At 40.6% G+C, this 24,624-nt stretch overlaps 2 protein-coding genes across 2 annotated transcripts; both read left to right on the top strand.

Moving 5' to 3' along the window:
- The first annotated feature begins 4,316 nt into the window (after positions 1 to 4,316).
- On the top strand, positions 4,317 to 17,094 carry LOC310807915 (protein-serine O-palmitoleoyltransferase porcupine-like). The gene is made up of 13 exons (XM_083674572.1): positions 4,317 to 4,344; positions 4,944 to 5,108; positions 6,407 to 6,599; positions 8,602 to 8,645; positions 9,392 to 9,573; positions 10,035 to 10,165; positions 10,441 to 10,566; positions 12,021 to 12,121; positions 12,459 to 12,535; positions 12,738 to 12,801; positions 14,315 to 14,400; positions 15,036 to 15,146; positions 16,460 to 17,094. The coding sequence occupies exons 2-13, from the start codon at positions 4,973 to 4,975 to the stop codon at positions 16,559 to 16,561; spliced, it is 1,353 nt and encodes a 450-aa protein (XP_083530698.1). The 5' UTR covers positions 4,317 to 4,344; positions 4,944 to 4,972; the 3' UTR covers positions 16,562 to 17,094.
- A 1,771-nt stretch (positions 17,095 to 18,865) lies between these two features.
- Positions 18,866 to 24,018, top strand: LOC310808015 (organic solute transporter subunit alpha; the record flags this gene model as incomplete). Its single annotated transcript, XM_083674712.1, has 7 exons — positions 18,866 to 18,932; positions 19,163 to 19,314; positions 20,123 to 20,196; positions 20,419 to 20,574; positions 22,816 to 22,927; positions 23,137 to 23,389; positions 23,552 to 24,018. 7 exons carry the CDS (start codon positions 18,866 to 18,868, stop codon positions 24,016 to 24,018), a joined length of 1,281 nt encoding a protein of 426 aa, XP_083530838.1.
- Between the last annotated feature and the right edge of the window lie 606 nt (positions 24,019 to 24,624).

The raw sequence follows: 24,624 nt of genomic DNA, 5'->3' as shown, positions 1-24,624 counted from the left end.
TTTTCCCTGTTGTCCCGCCCATTGAGTAGTGCCAATCTGAGGCAGGAGCTTCAGTCTGTGGGCTGAACACCCATTTCCTCCTAACAAATGAACACTGTCATCATTGCCTGAGAATTGCCATATAAACCAAACCTTTCTGCTCTTGCCCAGTCAAAGAAGTGCAATTTCTCTCATTAGAAGGGGAACAGATCACTGTGTGCTGTGTTCATATCCAGCAAATGAGGAAAGTGTTATTCAAAAGAAAGTATGTACTTATATAGGCCTGTAATAAGCAATTTTAAAATACATTTGTAAATAAATAAATTGATTGCATTAATTAAAGGTAGTCTACTTCGTAGGAATATAGTGGTGTTTGTGTGTTGTTTTACAAGTGTATACAGTTATTGGAAAGAATAATGCATGTAGAAAATATCTGGCCCCTTTGCAAATAACATTTTGAAAATCTGGCCCCCTTATCAATAGAGTTCAATGTAGGAGATAAGGAGATAAAGTTGGCAATTTAAAAAACCTGTTATAGTGCCTCCATTAGGCCAATGGGGGTAATATTACATTTGGGGGTAGTGATCACCACTTCCTATCATACTGTACTGCCAAGTTTCATCTTCTCACCTATCTATCTCATCTGTCTCACAGAAAATTGAGTTATGGCATCTGAACAATAATAATAATAAAACCCCTAACAATAGCAATAGGGCTCTACTCCCTATGGGGAAAGAGATAAGACGGACCATGCCTTGAAGAGCTGTTGATAGTGAGAAGGATCTTGCATGTGTGTGTGTGTGGGGTGGGCTGAACAGGACTTCCAGGTCGTGCTCCGGTCACGCAGAGAGAAGCAGGACCGTTGATGTGCAGCCTCACTGGTCACTGTTTGACCCTTGACCCAGAGGAGGTGTGTGGTAGCAGAGGTCACCACCCTTGAGACGCTTGCCTTTCTCTATTTGCAGGAGCAGGTGTTCCAACAGGGATGACCTCTTGAAAGAGAACGACTGCGATTCGTTGATTTGCTGGGTTTGAATGCGCCACACGTGCCATTCTCCCAAGGGTTGAGGGAGACACAAAAACAACTCAATCAAACGGTCCTTATAACATTGCATGGTTATTACATATCACAATATTGCATGGAAAGGAACCACGTGATCTGACCAGGGAAACCCTCTGGGCCCTTGTTATAGGTGATGATTATGATATACCAATGGCTTCTTCGGTGCTTCTGCACATTTGTGTGAATCGTATCGAGTATTTATGACGTTGTGAAAACAAAAGGTGTCTGAAGAATAGGTGTCCCTCTACCCTCATGGTTCTCCCCAACTAATCCCGCTCTCCAGCACAGAGGAGATAAAATGAGATTAAATCAGGATCTCTTTAGGGTCTGACTGCTCTCTGCACACAGAACAAACAAGCATCTGAAAAGAAGTGGATCTACAGCCTCCGACCACCCGGAGGTGGATTCATTATGCACTATAAAAACCTTCTGCTAGCACAGTCAGTCCTTTCTCCACTCCGCCACCACAATAACAACAGCAACTACCAACTTCGCTAAACAGAAACACCTGCCACAATAGGAGCTTCTAATTAGCAGAGCTTTGCCGAGTCACAGGGACATATGCTCCTGGAATAGGAGAGGGGGAAAGGAGAGGAATGCAGCAGGATTAGCCCTGGGCATTAAGACAGAAGGGCTTGTGATTGACGGGAGAGTCATAAAAAATGACAGAACAAAAGAAGGGGGAACCAAACCAATACCGCCTGTGGCTCAGAGGAAGGAAACTCCATATCACATACCGCTAGAGCAGGGGTGCCCACACTTTTTCGGCTTGCGAGCTACTTTCAAAATGACCAGGTCATACCTATTTTTGGAGCAGTCTCAATCTCTCTCTGACAAAAAAGACTAACTTTACATCAGTAAACACTAGCATCTTTGTTGATACATGTAACATGACATACCTATTTCTTATGTCGGCACTGAACTAAATAGAATATTACATAGACATTGCATGCTATTTGCCATTAAGCCACTCTATGTCACATTATAAGAGCACATGTGCTTTCCACAGGTGCACAATGACAGCAGGGAGAAGAAGAAGAAAACATTTATTTTCTCAGTGAGCCCTGTCCCCGTCTCCATAATGACGCATAATCACAAAAAGGGTAGTTAACAATCTGTTTGCCTTGGCGAAGCATGAAATCAAACCACTATTCAAATCTTCCTATCCCTTCTAGACATTTGTAAGGTTTATTGAGAACGCCTCAGTAATCTGGAAAATAATAACTTTTACTATTGGGGACCCCCAATAGTAAATAGTAGAAGTTTAAGGCATAATTCAATTGATCTGAACTAGTAATAAATAATGGTTAACAGTTTATTACTTTTATATTAATATTAAGCTCTATCATGTTTTTCAATGAGTGCATTGCTCTCTCTCTTTCTCTGTCCTGTGCTTTAATCTACTACTTATACTATCAGCACAAGTAAAGCCAATTAATCACTCATATTCCACTTCAAAATGTCTATGCCCTTCATGCAATGATATACTGTGTTAGGCAGCATTTTTAAGAACATTTTTGGTCGACTATTTAAGCATGTACAAGCATGCCTCTCTTCTTGGATGTATTCCTACCCGTGGAATTTTGTAAAAGAGACACAAAATGCAGGGACGTGGTTAAAGATGGGATAGTGGTGGGAGAGCCATGCGAGATGGAGGGGTGTGTAAACAGAACTCTGAAAACAGAGAGGGAGAGGGACGAAGGGCAGCAAAATACCGTATATGATTAGATCTTACCTAGTTCATTCTTTGGAAGAGGCAAGTTGTAGCAATGTTGCAGCATGTAATTCATGATTAAAAAATGCATCTTTAGGGTCTTTGATGAAAACAGTACCTTTAAAAGAGTAAATAAGTGTCAAATATGTTTTATTACTAATGATTAATTCACTCCATATGGAGTTCAGAGTGCACCAAAATACAGTTTTTATACACACTCAAAATGTAGAGCTTTCTAGAACGGGGCATGGCGTTAAAGGCATAGCCCTGGATTTGTGACAATTTTACATGTGAGTTTTATCCATCTGTGAGAGTTATTTATCTTAATTTAGTTTTACCCAATTCAATTAGCACTTTGTCTGTTCATAATACAGTCTGAAACTCTAGAAGTTGGTTTCCCGGACACAGATTCAGTTCAATCCTAGACTAAAAAACATCGTCAATACAGATTTTCCATTGAAAGTGTGATTAGGACTAGGCTTAATCTGCGTCTGGGAAACTGCCCCCATGTGCCATAGTTGCACTAAAATTGAATCTAATCTCCAATGAAGTGCCAAAAGACAAATATTGTAACCAACTACTTTGACGGGAACTCTGCATTTCCCCATACATGATGCAAGAGAGTATATGGCTTTAGTCTGGGTCAAAGAAATAACTGCTGTTGCTGAAGACTGCCCCCTGCTGCTTGTTTAATTTTTGTCATTATGGATTTTACATCACAGCAGAAGTATGAAAACCACATAATGTGCATCATCCAATTAATAGATATCAATAAATAGTTAAGATAAAACAATATCCTTGTAATGAAAACAGCACTGAGATAGTTATCATGTATCAGCACTATTTATTGATATATATATATATATATATATATATATATATATATATATATATATATATATATATATATATATATATACTATACTATTTATAGAGTACATCCTAAGCTTTCAAAGAGTGTGTCAATCTCTCAATTTTCCAAATGACGATATTTGAAGATTGACCAGAAAGAGGAATGAAATGACGAAGGAGAGGATGAGAGGATGGAGCATAATCTTTCTCTTTGGGAAGATCTTTTTCCTCCCTGTGAAGTGGGACTGAGCCAGCTACTGAACATGTTTTATCACACAACACACACACACACACACACACACACACACACACACACACACACACACACACACACACACACACACACACACACGCACAGACTGCCATGACGATTATATTTCATTGTCCCGAATAAGTCCTACTTGACATGACCCTAATCAGTATAGGCCTATCTTAGGGTGAGCTATGGGGGAATGTGGTTTTTTGTCACTGATTCTTGTGAGATTGTCACTGATTGAGAACTATATTTGACATCATCCTATTAGGGTGGTGATGGAAATCCGTGAAAAATACACTTATCATCAAAACAGTAGAAACAGAGACAGTCTTACTTTATTTCTGGTTAAAAACAGCCCTATCGATAGGGGGATTCTGTTAGGGAGACAGACCAGGCAACTTTCGCCAGCAGAATCCTGAGAGGGATTCTGTAAGGAAAACTTGGCAACTTCCGGAGGTACTCAGCAGCATCAACAGTCAGGTGAGAAAAGTCGAACTTAGCCAAACAATGTATTTGACATCCCGAAGAATGTAACGGTGACACGGAGTGATACAATAATAACCACGAAAAAACACAATGTTCTGTCTCGTTGGCTCGCTAGTTGATGTTTGCCTAAACTTTAGTAGCTAGCTACCTAGGCTATCGTTTGCTGGCCAGATTCAAGCAGGCTACTCCTACTGTAGCTAGCTAGCTACTTTCCGAACGGTCCCTACTCGCTAACCTAGGTTGAAAACAACAGAATCTCAGGTACTGAAGACGAGTTCAGAAGACGAGATCTCCATCGAAAGCAAGATTTGCTAGCTTATATACTTTCCATCTAGCGATCTTGCCTTTGTTTGACCAGCCCCTCAGCGACATAGGTTATTTGCCAGTCTTTGTCTTTCTAGTGGATCTCCTTCTAAGTTCTAACACATGAATCAGAATCAGAATTCTTTTATTTGGCCAAGTATATTTGCACATACAGGAAATTGACTTGGTGAGGTTGGTGCACGGGACAGAAAAAAACATTCATGCGTGAGATGAAAGAAAAGTATGAAATGCTTCCAGATTCCAGTCTGTATTGTTGTTCTCTCCCTCAGCCAGAGGCAGTGTTGGAGGGACACCATCCATGGCCTCTTTTAACAGACTGGATTTCCTCCAGCAGCTAGCAGAGAGCTGTGTCCTCCCCACCGTCCAGCAGGGAGTGGGCCAGGTGTGGCAGCTGCTCCTGCTCTGCCTGCTCTGCAGACTCCTCTGTAGACAAGGTGAGTGGAGCATCAAGAATCACTAACATGGGATATTATATCATCTAATATCAGGGAGTGGGTGATGTGGTCACAATTTAATCGAACATCATTTTCCGCATTTTGAACTATGACGATATTATGTCATGATATGTGTTATTTTTTCCTAGAACTACAGTTTTGTTTTATGAGCAATGCAAAGAGTGGATTTAAGTTCATGAATGACGAAGATCCAGAGTGGAGACCAAGAGTAAATTAATGCCAGGGTGTCAACGACTGGCTGTCTCCATATTTTTTGTTTATTCCAAGTCATTATAATAACCAAATCTATGAGGAACTTTTACTCCATTGCTGTTTATGTTGCCATAGCTGGAAACTTACCAGGCCAAGTATCACTATACCAAGTAGTATCATGATAACTCTGTCAATGATGGCACACTTTAGTCACCTGTTCACTGCCATAACATCTGATTTTGAATGAATGGCACTTCCAAGATACATGGGAGAGAGATGGAGTGTCCTCTGACTTAACACAAATAAGAGGCCTTTTTAAAATGTTCACATGACACATATGGAAACATGTCGTTGTCTCCTCTCCCCTTGTTTCTCTCTCTCCCTCCCTCACACACACACACACACACACAAAAACACATGAAAAACAAATCGGTCAAATCAGAACACTAAATAATAGAAATCATAATCGCATTATATATTCAATAGGGAAACATGCCTTTTAGCACCAGCCTCTGCAGTGCCCCGTATGGCCACATGGTATTGCATGCTTACATATCTTCAAAACAGCAATGCATGGCTGGATATATCCTGGGTCATTCCATGTCGAATCAATGGACAAAAGGCAATTTCGTCACCCACCATCTCAGATTGTTCTGAAATTGCTCCTGTAGTTAGAAACAGATAAGTATGCCTGCGTCATTATTTTGTAGAAATCTAGTTTCATCCCTGATAAATAAGCTAATTGATTGTACCCAAATTTACCATTTTAATTTTGTCCTACCTGATAATGATTAAGACATGAGGAATCCAAAACAATGGTCAAAAGTCACCCATGAACCCTCCAAACCCCTTATTTGAGAAGATTTTAAATGTTAACAGCCCTCGTATTGTTTCCCAGCATTGAAAATACAGCCCAGTCCTTATTTTTCCATAGGCTGCGGACGGAAATGGATGCAGAGTGAACTGTCTGGCTCCTCCTTTCTCGGTTGCATTAGTCATTGAAGTTGTGTGTCTGTCCCATTATACAGTGTGATAGTACCACTGCACTGTCCCTTGATAAGTTGATCTTATCTTATTTTTTTCAGATGTCTCGCCCCTTGTGAAACACCTTGGTTCCGTAGCGGGGGGCCTGTATGCCCTCTACCTGTTCTTTGAGGAACACATGCTGTGGGTGTTGCTGCTCAGTGTGCTCTGCTACCTTGTCCTATTCCTCAACCGCCACTCCAGCAACCACGGCATCATCCTCACAGGGACCATTCTCATCTATCTACTCATGGGGTAATACATCAGGTTGTGTGGGCAGACACAACTCTTTCACCAATGTGTAGCAGCCAGGAAATGCTCTGTGTTGAAATGTAGTATTCTTTGGACTTGTAGCCGACCGACATCAGTATTAGTCGTTTTTTTAACAATTGTATTTCCCCTACTGTATGTCTTATTGTTTGTGTTGTATTGGTGAAAGTGCCACTCACCGTTGAATGGTTTCCTTTTTCTGAGAGCTATTCTACTTATCTGCAATTTCAGATCCAGGAATAAGTTAAAAATATCGATGCGTAGCAAGAATGCATGTATTGTACTTGTATGTAGTTGAGTGTCTATTTGTTACACACTGTAAACACTGTTGTTTTTGTATAGTGCATTCGAATGCAATCATACCATTTAGTGTAAGAATAATTATGTTTCTGACTTTAAAGATTCAATTGAATAGCAATCTCTGGTTGCAAAAAGTGCCCTTATACAGTGCCCTGCGTAAGTATTTGTAGAGTAAACAATTTTGTCTTTTTTTGTCTTTATACTCCAGAAGTTTGGATTTGAAATGAAATAATTGATATGAGGTAGAAGACACAGATTGTCAGCTTTCATTTGAGGGTATTTGTATAAATAATGGTTTCACAATTTACACAATTTAACACTTTATACATACTTTTTATACATACCTATTTCAGGGCACCAAATATATTTGGACAGATTAATATTATGTCCAAATTAACCACTAATGTTTAGTATTTGGTCGCATATCCTTTGCATGCAGTAACTGCCTGAAGTCTGCAACCCATTGACCCCACCAGATGCTGGGCATCTTATCTGGTGATGCTCTGCCAAGCCTGTACCGCAGCAATCTTTAGTTGTTTTTTTTGTTTTGAGGTATTTTTGCCTTAAGTCTCATCTTCAGCAAATTCAATGCATGTTCAGTTGGATTTAAATCTGGAGACTGAGTTGGCCAATCAAGAACTTTTCCATTTTTGGCACTGAAAAACTTACTTGCTATTGCAGTATGTTTGGGACCAATGTCTTGCTGTACAATGAAGTGCCGTCCAATGAGTTTGGAGGCCTTTTTTTTGTGCTTGAGCAGACAAGATGTTTCTGTACACTTCAGAATTCATTCTGCTGCTGCCTTCAGCAGTTACATAATACACAAAGTTCAGTTAACCAGCTACAGTGGCAGCCATACAGTACATGCTGAAGCCATAACACCCCCTTCATCATGTTTCACAGAGGAGGTGGTATGCTGTGCATCTTGGGCAGTTCCTTTTTTTTCCTCCATACTTTCCTCTTGCCTTCACTCTGGTACATGAGAATCTTTGTCTCATCTGTTCACAAGACCTTTTTTGAGAACTCTGCAGGCTCTTTTAGGTACTTTCTAGCCAATTGTAACCTGGCGTCTTCTGCCAATTGTAATCCTGAAGTCTTCTGCAGAAGTCTTCTTGACAAATCCACACCTACCTCCTGGAAAGTGTTTCTGATCTATTGTTTTTCAACAGTTTTTTATTTTTATTTTTATTAATTATGGTGAGCATTCTTCAGTCATCCACTGTAGAGGTCTTCCTAGGACTACCAGCCTGTTTACAATCGCTGAGCTCACCAGTGCTTTCTTTCTGTTTAATGATGTACCAAACTATTGATTTTGGTATGCCTATGGTTTGGGCTATGTCTCTGATTGATTCTTTCGGGTTTTTCTTTCGGGTTTGGTCCTAATGTTGCCAGACACCAATAGCAGACTCCTTCACAAATGTCCAAATACTTTTGTTGCCCTGAAATAAGGGGACTATGTATAAAACGTGTTGTTTTTTCTAAATGGTGAAACCAATATTTATACAAATACCTAAGCTGACAATCTGTACTTAAACCTCATAGTAATTGTTTGATTTCAAGAGCCAAAAGAAGAAAACATGCTTCAATGTCCAAATACTTACACAGGGCACTCTATGTACAATTGTCTCTGTGTTACATTGATGATAGTACCATCCTCTACTGAATTGTTGTTTGATCTATTTTTTAGAGAGCTGCATTTGATTGACACCGTAACCTGGCATAAATTGAGAGGTAAATCTACATTTAAAGTGATAGTTCACCCATATTACAGAGTCACATATTTGGTTCCTTACCCTAAATCAGTTAGTGGTTATTGACAGTGACCACACTGGCCAGATAAAAAGATCTAACGTTTTAACTGAAATCTGTCCTTGTCCATAGACTCAGGAACCAAAGGTATGTGATTTTGGGATTAGGGTGAACAATCCCTTTTAAGTTTATATTTTGTCCATGTGCTAAATACACAATAGCCATTATCATGCCGATGCGGTGTCTGGCCAACATTGATTTGATACAAGTCCTAAAGCTTGGTACTGTGTAAACCTTCACCTGGCCAGGGATTTTTAAGTCTCACATTTATATAAGGTTCCTCCTCGATATGCCATATTCACCATTGCTGTTCGTTTTTCTAACTGATTCCACATGTGAAATTGCTGCACCCCTTCACCAGTTGGCTCAGTTAGGGTCCTAGGAGTTGGCCAGGCTATAGCTGCCAGGCTATAAGTGCAGTGTTTCAGCAACTGATCAAGCTTCCACCAATCACCCCTCAGGCACGTCACTTGAATAAGGAAATGGCGCTTGACTTGTGTCAAATCAATGTTGGCCTGATAATGGCTATTGTGTCTTTAGCACATGGCCAAAATATCAATTTAAAAGGGATTGTTCACCCTGAGCTTGCCCTGAGCGCGGTAGTGTAAATGATTGATCATTGACCATAGGTGCAAGTCCAAGTGAAACCTGTCACCGGTTCTCCCTAGGTTCTCAGATGGTGGTGGCTATGAAGTGCATCTCTCTGGCGTTCGATATGGACAGAGGTGTGGTGCCTGCGTTGCCCTCCCCTCCAGCGTTCATGGGCTATATTCTCTTTGTGGGCACGGTCATCTTTGGGCCCTGGATCAGTTACTCCAGCTACAAGGAGGCCATTAAGAGCCGCATGTTGGTAGGTCACAGCCCCAATCACCACTGGTTTGTGTTCTCACTCGTCTCACCTGGTAAAGTAAAGCTGAATAGGTAAGTAGATGGAGAGATAATTAAGGTTCAGTATGGTACATAACGTAGGTGTGTGGAGGTCTGTGGCTCAGTTGGTAGAACAACGCTTAGGTTGTGGGTTCGATTCCCGCTGGGGTCATATATACTGAAAAATGTATGCACTCACTGCAATGTAAGTTGCTTTGGATAAAAGCGTCAGCTAAATGGCATATGTATTATTATTATTAGGAATGATGGCGGTCCTACTGCTTACATGAAACTCTAGGCACACCTCCTCAATCGCTTCAATTCGCTTCATACGAACAATTTCTCTCTTCATACTTTGGGCTCAATTCAACAAGGGTCCACTCTGAAATAAGTATCCTGGTGTTTGTGTACGAACCTTTCTTGAACGGGAATTCTCTTCCTTAGAGTTGGTCCTGGTTCCAGAAGATTTCTGTCAGCGGGGTGAAGTGTCAGGTTTGCTTGGTGATCTCCAACTGCATTGCCCCATACCTGTTCCCTTACTTCATTCCAATCTATGGAAGCAGACCACTGCTCACGTGAGTCTCTCGCTTTACTGAGGAATTCCTCTCTCATGCCATTCCTGTGTCAGTGCTCTTTCTATACAATGTACAGGACGACAAATGTTTTTCATGTAATTGTCTCCCCCTGCTTCTAAGAGGAAAGTAAGCAAGGTAAGCTTTAAGTTGTTGAATAATGATAAATGAATGAAGGAATATCTTCACAGTCACTGATAGCAGTAGTGTGGATGTGGGTGGCAGTGCTGAAGGAATTAGAGGTTGTACAGTATGTTGAGTATTTTCTGTGTGTGTAGGTGGCTCTCTGCCTACCAGAACGCAGTGTCCTTCCACTTCAGTAACTACTTTGTGGGCCATCTGAGTGAAAGCACAACAGTGTTGGCAGGAGCAGGCTTCACTGAAGAGAAGGACAATGTTAAATGGTGAGTTCTGTGTGTGTGTCTGTGTGTGTGTCTGTGTCTGTCTGTGTGTGTCTGTGTGTGTGTGCGCGTGTGTGTCTTTCCACATTTTGCTGTGTTATAGACTCAATTTAAAATGGATTAAATGAAAAGAATTTGACATCAATCCACACACAATACCCCAGAATGACAAAGCAAAAGCACATTTTTTTAATTTCTGTAAACTATTAAAATTGAAATACAGAAATACCTCATGTACATAAGTATTCAGACACTTTGCTATGACACTAGCATTAGCTAAAATGCAAAAATGTCATCAACAAATCACTCAATAAGTTGAATGGAATCCATCTTAATGCAAGGATAATAGTTCCTGTAATTTTGGAATTAATATCTTTGTTTTTATAGGGTCTCTTTGCATAGAAATCAATTACACACTGTGTGGATTAGGATGTCACTACCAACTCAGCAAATGTCATAATTTTCTTTTGATCCTGACAAACTCCCCAGTCCTTGCCAGTGACAAACATACCCATAACTTGACGCAGTTGCCACTAGTCTTCACACGAGAGATGGTGCGGAAACTGCATTGCATGTGCTGGATTTGCACCAAACTTAATGCTTTGTAGTAAAACCAAATAAACACATTTCCAGCCACTTTCTTTGCTGTATCACTTGAATTCGTTGTTTCAAACACAATTATGGATATGAGAGAGATTATTTTCCATTAAGGGATTCTTTTTGGCCACTTGGTTATTGACCATTTTTGTAGAGTGGCTGAGATGATCTTGTCCCATCGACTGTGCCCACCATTCAACTTTGTAGATTTTTGTATGTCTTCCCAGGCCTCAGGGTCACATTCCTGAGCAGTTTTGTTCCTCTCCATTTGCTCAGTTTGTAATGACAACCTGATCCACACGGTGTGTAATTGATTCCTATGCAAATCAGAGACCCTATAAAAACAAAGATATTAATTACAAAATTACATGAGCTATTATCCTTGCATTAAGATGGACTCAGTGAAATGTATTGAGTGATTTGTTGATGACATTTTTGCATTTTAGATCATTTTAAGAGTGTCATAGCAAAGGGTCTGAATACTTATGTACATTGAGGTATTTCAATTTTAATACATTTTGCGAAATTTCTAAAAACCTGTTTTCGCTTTGTCATTCTGGGGTATTTTGTGTGGATTGATGGCAAATTCTTTTAATTTAATCCATTTTAAATTGAGTTTATAACAACAAAATGTGGAAAAAGTCAAGGGGTCTGAATACTTTCCGAAGGCACTGTATGTGCATACTGTATATATGCTAGGGTTATTGAAACTGTTGATTTGATTGATGTACTAATGGGAATAATCTGTCTCTGTCTGTCTGTCTGTGTGTGTGTGTGTTTGTGTGTGTGTGCGCGTGTGTGTGTGCGCGTGTGTGTGTGTGTGTGTGTGTGTGTGTGCGTGTGCGCGTGCGCGTGCATAGGGATCTGAAGGTCACAAAGCCTCTGAATGTGGAGATGCCCAGGTCAATGGTGGTGGTTGTGAGCTCCTGGAACATCCCCATGTCTCGCTGGTTGAACACTTGTGAGCATCATGATACCCAGCTCATTCTAAACCCGTAGAAAAATAATAACCTGCCAGACAGTTAACAGGAGGTTTCTTTTTTCATTCTGTAATGTCCCATTTTTGTTTGTTTTTGTAAATCCAGTTGCAATTTTGAGCAATGCAATCAATTTATTATTACGGATTTTACCCAGGAAACTGGAAACCAGGTTTGAATGAATATGGAGTCAACTGTACTTTTAACAATACACAGAGACTCCATGCAATGGTTAGGCTTTTCTCTTCTTACCAAATGTGCTTTGGACACGCATTTCCCATGAACATCTGTCAACTGTCTCTATCCCCATATGCCATACAGATGTTTTCAAAAGTGCTTTAAAACTTGGCACATTTCCTGCCATCCTACTGACTTACACAGCCAGTGCCCTGTTACATGTGAGTATGAGCCATCAACTATGTCAATGCAGTTGTTTATAACAGGAAAATGTATGAATGTTATCTGACAATTCATGTTTGGTGTCTTAATATGACTATATGAAGAATGACAGGACACAACAAGAACAGAATGGATTTAGCATTTTGAAACTCCCCTTTTGTTCTTCTGCTATGAGCGAATCCACCATTTTGTGTCTTCCAGGGTCTCAGTTTCCATCTTGGGGCCGTGCTGCTGTCCCTTGGCTTCATCACCTATGTGGAACATGGTACAGTCGGCTCTCCTTAGGGGCATCTCAGATGCATCATTAATCACCTCTAGCAACCATCAACCATATGACTTCCAACATTTTTATTTGACCAAATAACTTTTTTTTAACAATTTCTGAAAGGAATAATCCACCATAATGTCTGAACATTTACGAGTGCATCACTGCTGACAGGTGTGCCCACATTATATTAGTTTAATATCAAACTGAGTGTCTAAGTCTACTTTATTAAGCATTTGGTAAAATATATCCTTGTTGTTTCTGATCCTTAGATGTTAGATTACCATTCAAAAACATATTTCTCTCACTTATTGAACATAGAAGACTATAGAAACCAAATGCATTTACTCCTGGTGTGCATTATTTCTTTAATGTCGTGTATGGCCATGAGTTTATCCCGACCATGTGACCTAACCAGGATAGACTTTGGCCCTAGTTATAGGCTATAGGTTGTATAGGTCATAATAGGGTCCAGATATTTTCCTGGTAAAAAAAAACACATTGTGTAAATTAGATTGATGGCTCTTGTTGCTTTCAACACATTTCCATGGATCAGAATTGGCAAAATATAAAAAGAAAACAGAACAGAATAATCAGAGAAAAATTGTGAGTAATAAGGACATAAAATGTTTTACTGATGTGCAAATCATTGCTACAGTAGGTTACTCACATAATTGCATTTACGCACGGCAAAGGAATCAATGGCAAGAAGGATCTGAATCTGGCTTCTCTTCACTCTGCTGGAGGCGAACTGAACTTGTCCAGGCAAAACTCTGAGGCCAAACTACAGGACGTGATACAGAGGAGTGCCAATCTGAAGGCTTACGTAATCGAACTATATTACAGGACAGAGCAGACTGGCTTTCTCACAGTTACGCATTTGCAACAGTGATACAGATCATTTTTTGGTGATACTATTTTTAAGTTTGCTATGTGAGAACAGTTTGCACTTGGACAAGCGTTGGACAACAGAAAATAATCAAGTTTAAAGGCCGAGTTCACTGGAGAGAAATATTTGTCTTCTCTTGTCTTCAGGATGCAGTATTCTTCAGATGATTGCCAGCCCATTGCTATTGGTAGATCTAACAAAACATATTCTAGATTTTCAATTAGGGATGTTTTGGAGGGGTTATATCTTTTTCCCCATTCAATATTTCATTTCTGAATATTCATAGTTGATGTTGAATATTACAGCAGCATCCCCATTTGTATATTCAGTATGTTTACAATAAGCAGTTCCACATTTCCAAACATAACATGCAAAACAAAATGAACCAACTATTGGGTTCAACGCGTATTTCACTGTGTGCTTAACTATATTCTTAACGCTGCCACTCCGCTGGCTTTCTGTGAAAACACTGTCAATCAATTTTGCCATCCCAGTCTTTTTTTATTGTTACCATGTCTTGTGCCCTTAGATGAGTCTCTTGCATAGGGCTATGTCACATTTTCATTTCTTTAAATGTATGATTTTGCTTCATAGATGTTTGGGTTTTGTCCTTGTTTCTTTCAGTTCTGAGAAAGAGGCTTGCAGCCATCTTTAGTGCCTGTGTGCTGTCCAAGCGTTGTGCCTCCGACTGCCCTCATCAGCACAGGAAGGTGTGTACAGCACATGGTTCATTCCATCAGTAAAGGATTTTCTGTTGTGATAACCTGCTATTTGTTCCATAGGATTACATTAAAATGGAACAACTGCACATTTTCGGAAATGTGTCTATGCCTAAAAGGTCCTTCAAGCTTTCTAAAAGCTTCCTAATGGTTGTAATGGCTGTTTCGTCTGTAGTTTTCAGGGACTGAGAACCCTTCAAATATATTTTTCATTTACGACTGTGTTTTGGTCCTGCAAACACTCCACTTTCTAAAATGGAGTGACCTACCTGATACTTGATACGTTTGTATACAAACATGTTGTTGTAGCCAGGGGAGTTCTAGGGGATAGGGGAGTGGACTCACAGATTTTCACTTTTCTGTCTCTGGTGGCTGCCTCTTCGAACGTGCCTGTATGCAGAATCACAACAGCTAATGTCCGACACTGCAAGTCCATTTCGGGGGGTTGTCATTATTATTTGGGAGGATGTAAAAAAAAAAAAAAAAAAATTGATAATGACAACATTTTGACATGAAAATTCAAACCTTTGAACAAATTCCTCCTGACAGCTGCCTTGTTTGAACTTATTTTTTGCTAAATGTGACATCCCTCATGGTGATGAATCTTCTCTGGGCCTCTCCTTCAGGAGCTGTGGGTGTACGCCATCAACCTGGCCTTCAGCGTCCTGGTCATCTTCCATCTGACCTACCTGGGGTCCCTGTTTGACGCTGAAGTAGATAATCTGGCAGCAGAGGAGGTGATGTACTTCTACTGCTGGCTTGGCCTGTCAGGCCTCTAGGCTCCTCCTGTTGTGTCCATAGACACACAACTTTAAATGTATATATATAGCCATTGATTCTTGAAGAATATCATTTATTAATGCCTCATGAGCTTAGTTCAACTGTTTTACCCCATCAAAACATCTAGTTTTACTCCATTGTTTGTAAACAACATCATTTAAAACAAACACTATAGCTTCTATAGCTTCGAAACATGGTTAAAACTTGAATTTTGATTTTATGGATGGTCAGTACTTGCATCCATAGCTCCATCTATTAATTTGAGAGTGGTCATTGGAAAACTGTTCAGCCCCATCCCTCAGCTGTTTACCAAAGAAAGTGGCAGGGAGAACGCTTTGTTGTTGTTTGAATCCCAGATTGCCCCTTTAATGGGTAACATGAGTTTGTACTTCAAGTTCCATATTTCAGAAACTCTAAAAGCGATGATGCACTACATTTACATCTTATCATTGTTTTGCGTTTGGATTTGATGTGGTTAATCATAGGGCTGAGCGCTATACCGTTTTTTGTTGTTATACCAGTCTGATCTGCACTGTGATATGAAATTTGACTATACCGTCAAAACCGTTGTTTTACTCCTCTCGTTATAACACGTGCAGATTGTGTGCTGCAACAGTTTAAATCATAAGTTTAACATGAATATAAGACACACTATGTCACCATTGAAACGTTAGCTCATCTGCAAAATGAACAGCTTTTCATACATATGATGGCAGAGACCAGCAAAATAGCTGAGAATATGCGTGAGATGAAATAGCAGAGAATTGACATGAGATTGACACTCTATAATAACATGAACTGACACATTTCCATTAAGACAGGAGGTTAGGTTATCGTGGGATTGAGACTGGAAAGGTAAATAATCTACTGTATCCAGGACAGGAAAAGATAATTTCCCTTCCCATGCCACCCTCTACTCTGAATGGTTAACAGACTTCATGCCTATGGTGACTAGGCTAACCTGTCTATCAAATTTGTGACTGTCTGAAGATGCTAAGGGGTATCCCCTGTGTCTTTGGTGGTAATGTTGTGAAGTGAGTTTTTTTTAATTTAATTTTTTTAATTCTGGCAATTCTGGCAGTCTAAATATAAGATCAATGCACATCAAAACTGCCTGGGGTGGACCACTTTGAATACTTGTGATAGGCAACTACAACATGTAAATATAGTGGAGCGTTGCTTTAACAAATTAATAGTTATGGATTTCTTACCTCCATAGCTAATTGCTTTTCTCTATTCGTTAAATAAATGAAATGTAATTACTTTTCAGGGTTATGTTGCCAACCACACCATACAGAAATGGTCGGAGCTGAACTGGGCCAGTCACTGGGTGGTGCTGGGATGCTGGGTCTTTTATCGTCTTATTCAGTGATCTCATTGGGCCGTTGACTGGATTGATTGAGTCTGAGAGAGGATGGACTTCGAGTACCTGACTAATCAGCTGCTCATCTGGGCCTTTGGCTGAATCAGGTGTGAATAACCCCCTGGAGACCCCAGGAGAAGGGTTGGCCTCTCCTGTGGTAAACACTAAAGAATCAGTCACCTTCCCAAAACTGGATCTCATGCTTGTCAGAGGAGGAACGGCTATGATGGATCACACAGTTCAGAGCCAGCTGAAGTCTGAAGATTTATCAGTGGCTTCAGGTTCTGCTCTTCATCTTCAATGGGTTTGGCATTTGACCAATAGCCATGTCCCTCGCTGTCATTTTAGGAATATTTATGCCTTCACAAGGTGGAAATCAGTCACACAAGATTTTGTAATTGAAATTATTATTATATGTTGGTCTATTTATAACCGCAAGCGTTGACAATAATGTTACAAAACATTGTTTTCACTGAAGGTGTTACAAACATTCAATGTTGTCCTCTACTCTTTGTATATCTGTTTTCTAATAAAATGTTATTCCTGTTTTGTATTTGTGAACCTGAGTAAACTTCATGAATTTAGGAAACTGGTATTGGTCAGATCACTCACTTTTGTCAAGTTCATTCAAACTGTTAAAGGTAGTTTCAGCGATATCATGTTACAACAGGAAGTGGGATGACTTCAGAGATGCTTCAGCTGCACCAAAGCAGAGACTGTATTTATATACAGTATATATATACAGTGCCTTCGGAAAGTATGCAGACCCCTTCTCTTTTTCCACATTTTGTTGTGTTATAGACTCAATTTATAATGGATTAAATTAAAAAGAAATTTCAGTAAATTTATTAAAACTAAAATACAGAAATACCTCATAGATAAGTATTCAGACCCTTGCTATGACACTCTTAAAATTAGCTAAAATGCCAAAATGTCACCAACAAATCACTCAATAAGTTGAATTGAATCCATCTTAATGCAAGGATAATAGTTTAGTAATTTTAGTAATTTTGAAATTAATATTTTTGATTTTATAGGGTCTCTGATTTGCATAGGAATCAATTACCCACTGTGTAGATTAGGCTTTTCTTTTGTCTTTTTAGCTGCATTACTTGTTAACTGTCCTTACTGTGCCTTACTGAGGTGTGCCCTCTGCTGCCACTGCCATAGGAACTGCATGTTTTACTTACTTGAATGGGAAAGACAGGGAGTGGAAACGCTGTCCTTAGACGGCTGTGACCCAAGCAAGAGACGTTTCAGTTGTTAGTGATTCCATAGGAATCTGCACATTGAGCACAGCAATGCAGCGTGAAAGCTGCATGATACAAAGTGTATGATCTTTCTGTCTGTAGTCGCCCCGCTACTTCCTGGCGTCTTCATATAGCTGTCATTTGTGTGTTGTGTATGATGACATCTACCTATGGGGCTATATGGGATTGCTACATCTTTTGGACTTCTAAATTAACAATATAACGTATATAGACATTGATTCTTGAATAATATAACTTACAAATGCCTTATGAGATTAGTTCAACTGTCTTCGCCCATCAGAACCCAAAATATAATGTTGTTTTACTCCATTCTTTGTAAACAATGTAATTGTTAAGAAACACTTTATAGCTTCAAAGCATGATTAAAACTATCATTTTCATCTCATGGATGGTCAGTCCTTGCATCCATAGCTCCATCTATGAATTTGAGAGTGTTAACATTTCTTCAGCCCCATCCCTCAGCTGTTTACCAGGGAGACTGCTTTGTTATTGTTTGAATCCCAGATTGCCCCTTTTATGGAGTAGTAGGCTTATGGATTGTCATGTTCAATGACCATTTTATTTAATTTCTAATACCTCCAAGAGTTTCACACATTGTTTAGGATTTGTCTGATTATCTTTTGGTCAAACTTTTGTGGGTCTTTCATGCTCGGTTCAGCAACAACAGACACACTCATGGACTTCACTCCCCACCTGTCAGCTTACCTGTTTCTAGTCAATCATTAATCACTACTATCAGAAAGGTACCATCTAGACAACATGACGCCATCTCAACACGGAACTCACAAGACAAGACAATAACCAACTCTGTCCTCAGCTTTAGCGAACAAAAAAACAAGGTCTTGTCCTTAATTGGATTGATCTTCTTGTAATTCACATGTATTCAATTGTTCCTCCAAAAATGTAACGGATACTTGCAGCTTACAATTATGCATGGATATGGTGGTGTTAATGTGTTTTATGTGACTTACTTCTCCATAACTACCAGACAAGGGGGCAGGCTAGTAAGTAGGTTTGCTGATAGAGTGAATGTGGAGAAAGGATGGGGAGAGGAGACAACTGCAGCTTGACTGGAGCTGACATCCCACTGTCGTCCGAGTTTGTCAACGGTAAGAACAGCCTCTGAGTAGAAACATACTTTCAAGATTTCAAATGTCACACAGTTTTCACACCACAATAAGAGGTGGTGACTACTCATTACAGAAGTATAGTAGTGAAGTATTTTGGCTGCGATTGTCATAGTAAAGTATAGTATCACTCATATTAGTAGTCGAAAATGATTACATTTCTGTGGTGTATGATTTGCTAGTCACCACCGCTCCTCTATGTATGTCATCAGTGATCAGGGATGAGCTGTGGCTGTTCCTCATCCCGGCTGGCTTGGCTGTGATCCTCCTGGCCTTGTTCTTGGAGGAGGTGGGATTCTTCCTACGTCGCGTGTCCTCATCCAGCCGTAGACAACTCTACCTGTGGATACTGGGCATGTACCCGGTAAAATGACCTTTCCTTTTTATCCAACGGTTCATCCAGAATATTTAGGTTTGAGGTCAATTTTATTTTGAATTTGGTCTACTTGGGCAGTGAATTGTGATTCCATTAAATATTGAAAATAAGAAATAAGTACTTGAACTGGAATTTCAGTTGAAAATCTGAAATCGAATGTGGTTGACTTCCAATCCTGAATACATAAAAGTGTTTTAAAAATGTATTCCTGTACGGTACGATGTACCATGTCCTGTGTAATTATTGGGACAGTGAAGCATTTTTTTCTTCTTTTGGCTCTATACTCCAAAAGTTTGGATTTTAAATCAAACAATTATAATGAGGTTATTGTCAGCTTTTATTTGAGGGTAAAAGCTGACATATTGGTTTCACCATTTCATAAACAACACTTTTTGTACATAATCCCCTTATTTCAGGGCACCAAAACTTTTTTGATGAGTGTTTCTGATTAGTCAGGTGTGTTCTGTCGTATCATTTGTGCAAGCGTACTTCAGGCAGTTCATGCATGCAAAGGATATGTGATCAAATACTAAAGATGAGTGCTTCATTTTGACACAATATGAATCTGTCCAAATACCTTTGGTGCCCTGAAATAGGGAGACTATGTATAAAAAGTGTTGTTGTTTTGTACATTGTGAAACCAATATTTATACAATTACCCTCAAATGAAAGCTGCTCTTATTCCTCTTATTAATTGTTTGATTTCAAATCCATAAGAAGAAGAATTCTTCACTGTCCAAATACTTACGCAGGGGACTTTAAATGTTTGCTATTGTTGATTTCTCCACTCTGTCAGGTCTTTGGCTTGACTTCCATCATTGCCTTGTATGTTCCTCGATCCTCCTCACTGTGTAACTTTTTTGCCTCCCTGTGAGTATCCGCTATCTACACAAAAAATGTTTCCGCAATCACCATGTTTGTGTACAAACTTCACTGTAAAGGATAAGGCGTACTGTTGCTACAGTATTGTCCAACCAAGGTGCATTACACCCTTAAGCAAAGTAATAACATCTAACTACGAACATCACTGTGACGGGGTAAGGGTTAACCCTAACCCTAACCCTAACCCAGAATCTCTCACTTTCTCTAAAGCTACCACTCCATCACCCTGCTGAAGTTCATGGGGCTCATCACAGGCTTCTTTGGGGGAAAGGCCCGCATGCTGGAGGTCTTGGCTGGAGAGCAGGTCGCTCCAGACCCTTTCCCCTGCTGCTGCTGCTGTTGCCTCCCCATGATAGGCATCAACAGGTACATACTGTGCAGTGCAGAGAACACGTGTGAACACCTACACATTTCTTGCATTTTTTTTCTTTTTTTGAATGATCTACACAATCTACTCCATTAGAACACTATAGTTAGAACATAAACCAAGTTGAAAATCTGAGGGGAGACTAGAAGATTACTGTCCATCAACAATCCCCAACCAACTTGTGTGTGTAATTGATTCCTAGGCAAATCAGAGAAAAAACTAAAACAAAGATATTAATTCCAAAATCACATGAACTGTTATCTATACACTGGACTCAATTCAACTTATTGAGTAACTTGAAGAAGAGATTTTTGCATTTGAGCTTTTTTTTTAGGAATGCCATAGCAAAAGGGGTGAATACTTATTGAGCCTGGTACAACATTCACTCAAATCTGATCCAAGGGGTGTGAGTTGAATTATTTTACTTAGTGAATCACAGTGAGTTAGTGAGATTAGATGGTAGGCACACATTTCTCAAATACATTTAGCATTAAGGCTATTATTTAGCTGATTGTCTATACCTTCTGACAAACTTGTCATGAATACCTTCTGACAAGTTTGGGTGGTGCAGCTTTTTGACTTGAAAACCTCTCTTCTCAGTATTCCCTATATTGCCATTCTGGAAAGTCTGTGATATATTGTCAAAATTGATGAGCAAGGATATTAGCTATTTGGTCCTCTTTAGGTTATGGTAGCTATAAGGCTACAAGTAAGTGGTTTTAAGGGTGGTGCCAAACTGCTAAGTATTATTATTTATTTTTTTCCCTACTCTGAGTGTACTGAGTGCTACCCACATTTTGTATTTCCCACAAACCCTCTGTCTCTATACAGATACTATACTATACTCTATCCTGTTATTTCCTCTATCAGGATGACACATCGACGCTACACCCCCTCTCGTAACCCTTCCAATCTAATCTACCCACCATGCTCAACTGACCACGACCTCACTGTCACGGGAGAACTTTGGAACTGCCAGTCAGCGGTCCGAAAAGCAGAGGCTATCTCAGCCTATGCCTGCTTCATGTCTCTTCACTTCCTTGCTCTCACAGAGACATGGATTACACCGGATTACACAGCTACTCCGGCAGCCCTCTCTGATGCCTACTCCTTTTCTCATTCCCCTAGACTCTCTGGTCGAGGAGAAGGCACAGGACTCCTCATCTCGTCTAAGTGGTCACATAATGTCCCTCCCCTGTTACACCTGTCCATATCCTCCTTTGAATTATTCCATGCTGTTTCTGTCACCTCCCCTGTCAAACTTCACATTGTTGTTATCTATCATCCACCAGGTCAGCTTGGCCACTTCTTAGATGAGATGGATGTCCTTCTCTGTACACCTCCAAACACTTCTCTCGCCTTGACTACTCCCCTCCTCTGCACCCTCCACTGGCTCCCGGTGGCAGCTCACATCAGATTCAAGACCCTGATGCTCGCCTACCGGGCGGCAAAGGGAACAGCTCCTCCCTACTTGCAAGCAATGGTCAGCCCCCAAACCCCTGCACGATCACTACGCTCTTCCACCTCGGCTGGCCGCCTGGCACCGCCGCCTCTAAGTGGATGCAGCAGCCGCACTACTCAGTCACGGCTTTTCATTGTCCTGGCGCCCCACTCGTGGAATGAGCTTCTCACTGCTGTCATGACTGCAGAGTCACTACAAATCTTCCGCCGTAGATTGAAAACCCATCTCTTCAGTCTACATGTTAACAGACCCTCCTAAAAACCTCTTCATCCCCACTACCCCCCTGTACTAACCATAACCCTAACCCTAGAGACCTCTTCACCCCCACTACCCCCCTGTACAAGTTTTTCTCCTGTTAAATCTGTTGTTGAATCTTTTTCTAGCATTGTGACTGCCAATGGCCCCTGGTCTGAACATTGATTACTTTATCTTATGATGACTGATGGATAGATGATTCACTTACTTAAACAAATGTATTTGCTGTAAGTCGCTTTGGATAAAGGCATCTGCTAAATACCATAAATGTAAATGTAAATGTGTGCTTACCTGGTTTTAGTAAGAAGAATAGTAAGAGTCGTGTTTGTGACAACCTTCACTCTCCTTTGAACTGAACTGAACATGCGTGAGAACAGTATTTGGCTAGCGTGTTTTTGGGCCTACACTGAAGAATGACCACGTTTATGCATTGTGACAATGTTCACATTGTGCACATTCCTACGGCCATAATAATAAGTCATGCATATTCTTCAGCCCTGCTACCTCTTCCGTTCCCCCACAGGACCAGCCTGGGGTGGATGATGGCTGCTGTACTCCAACTGTCTGTGGTCAGAACCATTCTGTTCTTCGTCACACTCGTTCTCTGGACAGATGAGCAGTATGACTATGGAGATGTGAGTGACTTAAATGTGCCTCGCATAAACCATGCTTGCTCTCTGAATAGGCATCGGTACTTGCTTTGTAATCAATCACCATTTTTGTTTTATATTTCATCCTATATCTAAGCAGGTGAGTTTGATAATACTAGACTTAATCTGTGTCTAGGAAACGGCCTCCTCCTTTCTGTCTTCACAAAAAAATATATCCTTGTCGTTTTTCACAGATGGCCTCTGTCAACCCCAATCTGTATGTGAATGCCATCATAGGAGTGTCTACCTTCCTGTCCTTCTATGGCTACCTGCTCTTTTACAAGGCCACCAAGAGGGCGTTGCATGGCTATGGGTTGAGGGCGAAGTTTGTCTGCATTGTTGTGGTGTTAGTGTTGTGTGGCCTGCAGAGTGGGATCCTGGAGACCATGGGGGCTCTGGAAGTCTTGCCCTGCCACCCACCCTTCTCTCTTCACATGCGCTCACAATGTAAGTCGAAATAAGTTGTTGTCATATTTATGTGAACAATAGAAATATCGACTTCACTGATTACATGAAATCACCAATATGACGTATTGATGGTGACATCTCCTCTCTCAGTGATCTACCACTACTCAGTGACCTCTCCTCTCCTCTCCTCTCCTCTCTCAGTGATCTACCACTACTCAGTGATTGTGGAGATGTTCAGCATCAGCCTCTTCGCTCGCCACACGTTCCGTAAAGTGGAGCCCAGTCCAGAAGAGGGTGTCGGGTTGGAGGAGAGGCCCCACCGAGTCTTGTTGCTAGAGAAGGCGGTTCAAACTGAGGATGTTATGCCGCTTGGGGGGCTGGAGCTCAGACCAAGAACCCCCCCAGAGGACCCCTGCTCTGGCTGGAGCCCCAGTGGTGGAGCCTCCAATCCCAGTTACATCAGTGACGACAGTCTCTGTAAGATAGAACATGCCCCTCTTGACCGCTTCCCTTTCCCACCGCAGCCCAGACATCAAGACTCCACCAGGACAATGGAGAAGACTCCACCAGGACAAGTCTTGGAGGAAAACGGCACGTTGGAGGTGCCCAAGTTGACTGTCACTGCCGACATAAATTATGATGAATCTAGGGATGCCACTGTTGTATGACATGATGAAAGGAATGGCCTCTTCTTAGAATATCACAAAGATAACCAGAACATAACACTAGGGTCTGGCTCACTTGGTTCTCGAACGGAAGAACCATCTACAGTGCCCTCCATAAGTATTGGAAAGCATTTTGTCTTCTTTTAGCTCTATACTCCAACAGTTTGGATTTGAAATCAAACAAAGGTTAAAGTAGAGATTCTCAGCTTTAATTCAATGTTCTCTTTTTCAGATTGGTTTCACCATTTAGAAATTACAACCCTTATATATCATTATTTTATTTCAGCGAATCACAATGTGGTGCGCAAACACTAGGGGGAGGTGTTGTGGGAGATGATCAATTGGCTATGCCACTGGCAGATTCTCCCGGTCCTTGTATTGTAAACCTTGTATTGTGAGTTTAATGCATTGGTCCATGTAGTAAACAAACAAACAAACACACACACAATGCTTGATTTGTTAGGAATGTATTACTGGGGCAGTTAGGGGTTAAGTGCCTTGCTCAAGGGCACATCGGCAGTGGCAGACACCTTGGATATGATGCCAGTGACCTCACTTTTTGGCTTGAAGTGTCAATTTCATGTCTTTCCTACCTTAGAAGTGATGAAT

Source organism: Argentina silus (assembly GCF_951799395.1).
Source record: "Argentina silus genome assembly, chromosome: 8".
Taxonomy (NCBI): domain Eukaryota; kingdom Metazoa; phylum Chordata; class Actinopteri; order Argentiniformes; family Argentinidae; genus Argentina; species Argentina silus.
Note: the sequence above shows the minus strand (reverse complement) of the source record. Positions and strands in the feature narration are given on the sequence as shown.